At 34.4% G+C, this 5,550-nt stretch overlaps 1 protein-coding gene across 1 annotated transcript in view; it reads left to right on the forward strand.

Moving 5' to 3' along the window:
- Positions 1-2,726: 2,726 nt before the first annotated feature.
- The window catches only part of LOC107561528 (ankyrin-2-like), a 168,761-nt gene continuing 165,937 nt past the window's right edge, over positions 2,727-5,550 (forward strand). The window contains 1 exon segment of the mRNA XM_016245991.1: positions 2,727-2,923. Coding sequence (XP_016101477.1) covers positions 2,837-2,923 — 87 coding nt within the window. The 5' untranslated portion in view covers positions 2,727-2,836.

Consider the following 5,550-nt stretch of genomic DNA (forward strand, 5'->3'; position numbering starts at 1 on the left):
AATGTGTTGTATGGAACATTTGCTTTTAACCATATTTAATGTAATATCAGTAATATATTGTGCAGATCTTAAATAAATAATGCCAAGATATGAGACTTATAATCCATTATAAATTAAGTGGATTTAAAATGGTGTTCATTGCGTGTTATAAATGATCATACTCATAAAAGTTATAACCACAAATAAGTATGTCTTGTAGTGTATTATAATTTTTGTTATGATTATTTATGAGATGAAACAACATATTATAATTTTTTTTTATAATCCATTATGCATTCATTATAATGCCTTAAGAATACCCTTATACTGTGTTATAAATACGGGCTTCATAGAAAGTGTTACCCTTTGTTTCAGGTAGAAAGGCAAGATAGTTTTCATCTAAAAATCTTAATCATTGAAAATGAATCTTTGATGTGGTTATGATTTGGATGTACACACACTCTTATCCACCTTCCCATCTGTCTGTCCGCCCAAGCATGATACTAACAACCTTTGAGTGCCAAGAAATTCAGGTGGTCCGGATGGCATGATACTGCAAAGTCACTTGGGTGGCAACTTTAAGAAGCTTGGTGATTAAATTACTGTACATCGAAACTCGTGCAGACTACTGTACATTGAGGATGATACTGTAAATTTACACATTATAAATATGACTTTTATTCAAATTATCCATAAAACCACTGTTTACAGAATGTGTCTAGTTGACAGAATGTTTAAAGTTCACAGACAATACAACGTGGCTTTTTTATCAGTTCCCAATTCCCAGTATGGTATAACTTAATTCAAATTGAAAACAAAGTCAAAATGAGTATAACAGAGGCCAGCTAAGAGCTGGGCATGTAAACCTAAAGCCTGGCATCAAGAGGAATGCTAGACACTAGAGGCTGCAGTCTTTAGTCTCTTTCTTGTTAGAGCACCTACCTCCTCTGCTGGTGGTTTAATAGGGTCGAACCCTGATCGGGCAGGCTGAGCGGAACCATTTGCATGAGCATTAAACATTTTTTTTAGATTCTTTTTTATTTTTACAAAAATAAATATGGCAAAAAGTGTTATATGATATGTTTAGTCAACTCTAACAAAACTTTCGGTCTAATTTAATTTGAATTTAGAATTGTAATATAATAACTTCCTCAACACCACTGTTGTTAAAGCAGCAGCTGTGATTTGTAATTATGTTCTGTCAGCTGTGTTGCAGTGGGACATGACCAGGGGCAATCATTAAGATGAGCAGCATCTCTTCTGTGTAAAGATCACACAGAGCTCTTTTCACTGGGTGGGAAAAACACTGCAGACAGTTTGATAAGGCTACACTGTTCTGAATAAAAAAAATTTTAAAAAAGAAAGACAAATTTTGATATCTATCTACACATCCTCCCTTCACAGATTTACTCTTTGTTATTGTGGGTATGCTTTTGTTTAATGTATCTGCACATTTGTACTTTTTTGTAGTTCTTCTTATTCTCAATAGTAATTTTTATTGAATAAGTATAATATTCACCTTACTGTAATAAAGTATATATGTACGTTTTCAATTAAAGGTAATATAATGTCTCATTTAAATATGAATACAGTAAACACAGTACAACTAAGACTGGTGTACCGTTATCAGTGTTGGGAAAAGTTACTTTTAAAAGTAATGCATTACAATATTGTGTTACTCCATAAAAAAGTAACTAATTATGTTACTTAGTTACTTTTTATGGAAAGTAATGTGTTACGTTACATTTGCATTACTTTTAAAATCTGGACAGGGCTTTCTTCTTTGTTTTTAAAATGAAAAAGTTCTATTTTTGGCAAATATAAAAGCCTTTTCACACCAAAAGTGAAATGAATAAGCCTCAGGCTGAAGGGAAAGTAAATTTACGTCCGTACAGTAGAATGCAGAAGAAATTTAAGCACTTCAGCAATAAAAAAAGACAAATGTTTGTCTAGAGTAATTTTTGCTTATTAGTACGGTTGAACTGGATCATCGAAGGTCAGAAGCAAAGACATTGGTTAATAGAATGGGATTAAATACATAAAGGATATTTGTGTTGTTTAACATTTAATTATTGCAGGTTTGCGTCATATTCTGAGTTGTATTATTTTTATTCATTTTGAGGAATACTGGATCTGTTTTTTTTTTTATGAATGAGATGAATTAATGCATATTCATATTTATTTTAGAACTACAGTAACATCTTCTGATTTCTCTCAACATGGGGACAGGAGAGCTGTCAAGCAATAAATTGGAAAAAAAAAGTAACTTGCATTACTTATTTGAAAAAGTAACTCAGATATTGTCTTGTAAATTAAAAAGTAATGTGTTACTTTACTAGTTACTTGAAAAAAGTAATCTGATTACGTAACTTACGTTACTTGTAATGCGTTACCCCCAATACTGACCATTATACATAAATAGTTTAACATTAAAAATTGACATTCACGCTTTACCTTTTTCATGCCTGTTATTCCATTCATAGCCATGAAGATACAAAAAATAGAGACACACACACACACATGGGTAGCAACTGGGACTGGCTTTGCTTCCCAATAAACACTGGTGGGAGATGTTAACATGGTGATACCACCATGTGTGCTTTCCTCCTCCCTCCAAACCCATCACCCTCCTTATTTTAGCGACCAGCTTCTGTTGCTCTCTCTCTCTCTCGCTCCCTCTCTTGGCCACTCCCCCTTTCCAGTTTCTCACTCTTTATTTGTTACTACCATCACTGTGAATAGGAGACTATAGAGAGTGGAGGGGATCTCCTTTGGATGGATGAAACAAGGACTTATTGAGTACTTAAGTTTTAAGAAGAGACAACAAGAGGGATACGCTGATTTTTTTGAGAGGGTAATGAATGAAGACACTCAGTCCCATCTCAGGATGGAGGCTACAGACAAACTCAACGGGCTTGGAGGGAGGAGGAGGCGGCCAAAGAAGGTAAACATGGACTTCACTTTAAGGACCCGCTCTGTCTTAATGTAGTATCAGAGGATCTAAGTGTTTGTGGAAGTTCCTGATGTGATGTCGTTTATGTTAAAATTCCAGTATTTATTAAATACAGTTTATTTGATAAGTGTATGTCTTAAATACAGTTTGGAATTGAGTGAGTTGTAGTTGTTGATGATTTACTTTAAATAAACTGTGCTTAGATACCCAAGCATTATAGTAGATTTGAAAAACAAAATAAAGGTGTTAGTGTTTTTTGTAACTGCAGAAAAACTCTCTTGGCAACTGTGCAACACTGCTATAATTTTCAAGAGGTTGGTGGATGGACAGGTGGCAAGTCTTGTGTATGTTTATAGTGTGTGTTTTTTTTTTTGCCTTGGGTTGGTTCCTTGATTTTGCAAGGCATGCTGATGGTTTTGTTTTTACGAGGTCTCTGTGTGTTGAGGTAAAGATGGGCGTGTGTGTTCAGGAGAAGTGCTGAGCAGGTTTCTTCTCGGTTTTTATTGTTACGTTTACTTCTGGAAATCTCTCTCTTGCTCCACACCTTGAGAAGTCTGTACAAGGACTGTTCATCTGCTGATTACAGTGTTTTGAATGACAGGTGCCCACCCATTCTATCTTTTTTTCTATTGTTTGCTCCATTGCTGTTTTCCTTTGAATCAGGTTCATGCATAGTCACACTTTCAAAACATTTGATTTCCAAACTATACAGTACAGATGTTGTATTACTACTCACAGCGAATATATACAAAAAACAATATATACACAAAATGGTCAAAAATACAACATACAGCACAAACGGAAGATCTAATAGTGTAGAATTAAGACTGTTGTGAGTGACTGTGTGCAACTGTTGTGAGTGTAATAATATCAAAAGCATTAAGTATCTTTTGCTGTAAAATACCTTTGTTCCATGTGTCTGACGTTGAGAGAGGGGTGGGTCCGCTGCCCTTTGTGTGTACGCTTGAGTATGCTCTACACATATCTGTGAAGAAACAATATTATGGTCTACCACAATATTTTTAGGGAACCCTAAAATGGATGTGTGTGTGTGTGTGTGTGTGTGTGTGTGTGTGTGTTTGTGTTTGTCTCCACAAGTGCAATCTACATTGTGGGCACCAATCGATAGTCCTCATGAGGAAAATGGCTAAATAAACATACTAAATAATGTTAAAATAATACAAATAATTAAAAAATGCAAAGGGTGTTTGTTAGGGTTAGAAGATCGAAAATATAATTTTCTCAGTATAAAAACAATACAAGTCAATGGAATGTTTTCACCATGACAGAAAAAAAATGTGTGTGGTTCCAAACGAGAGAACATACTGTTGCTGCCACTTAAGTGCATAAAGTCTCAGCCATTCTTGGCATTAAACTGAAAATGAGCGATTATGATAAAACTCTGTTATCTCTAAACACTATTTTTAACCTCCCTCAACAGTTCTAATAATAATAATAAAAAACAAGCAGAGCAACTAGAGCTTTGTAAAAGGAGAAAAAGAACTGTGATTTTAATAATTTTCTGCTGCCCACATAACTTTATTATATTATGTAAAAACTAATATGATGAGAGAAAGCTTATAAGATATAGGCACATATAATGAATTAAGTAAATGGTTAATTTACAACTAGTTCTGCTTCAGAACTCATATTTTGCATTGGACATCAAATATTGATCCAAAACAGTATCAACATTCAAAAGTAAACTTACCAACAAACAAAAAAATTAAATAACACTATAATTAAACATTGCAATGTAATAATATCACCATAAACTACATATGCACAAATATGGACATGGCTGATTACGGTGTTAAGGATTTTGATTTCAAAACCTCTCTAATTTGGTTTCGTGTTCTCAGCTGCCAATTATTTATTGCACAAACTTTTCAGTGCTGCTTGGAGTTTTATTGGATTCACATATTTTAACATTAACAAGTGTAAAAATGTAAAATGTAATCTTTAAGAAAAAAATGTAATCATGTGTATCTTATCTAATAATATAAACTGACTAAAAATAAAAACTGGTAAAATAATATACAGTGGGTACGGAAAGTATTCAGACCCCCTTAAATTTGTCACTTTTTGTTATATTGCAGCCATTTGCTAAAATCATTTAATGAAAAATTATGGGCACTCTGATACAGCTTAAGTATATTCACAGGAATTTTGTTTTGTAATATATGCTGCTGGAAAACTGTCAGAAAGGTCTTTGAGCTGAATTAGCAGCAATGCAGCAATGTGGTTTGGCTTTCATGGTGGAACTCAGGAAGGCAATGAGGGATCATGCAAGATCAATTATGTTTGCATTATTGATAGCTTATGTCTCCCCTTCTAACCCAGTCCCACTCGGGTGGTGGAAGGGGGATGTAGGGTGATTGAAGTTTAATCTAAGCAGGGATTTGTTGACCAGGCATCTGTTTCTCTGCTGACTGTACTAATGAGTAAGCCAGACAGAATTTTTTGACTGATTTTCTGTGGTGCTTTTGGGGGTAAATCTTCTGTGAAATATTAAAATGTGTTAAGCAGAGATGACAATACTATAGCTAAAAGGTCCAAACTACCCCCCCCCCCCCCCCCTTTTTTTTTATGAAAAAAAAGGGGGGGGGGGGGGACGT

Source organism: Sinocyclocheilus grahami, unplaced genomic scaffold, assembly GCF_001515645.1.
Source record: "Sinocyclocheilus grahami isolate Dianchi unplaced genomic scaffold, SAMN03320097.WGS_v1.1 scaffold777.1, whole genome shotgun sequence".
Taxonomy (NCBI): Eukaryota; Metazoa; Chordata; class Actinopteri; order Cypriniformes; family Cyprinidae; genus Sinocyclocheilus; species Sinocyclocheilus grahami.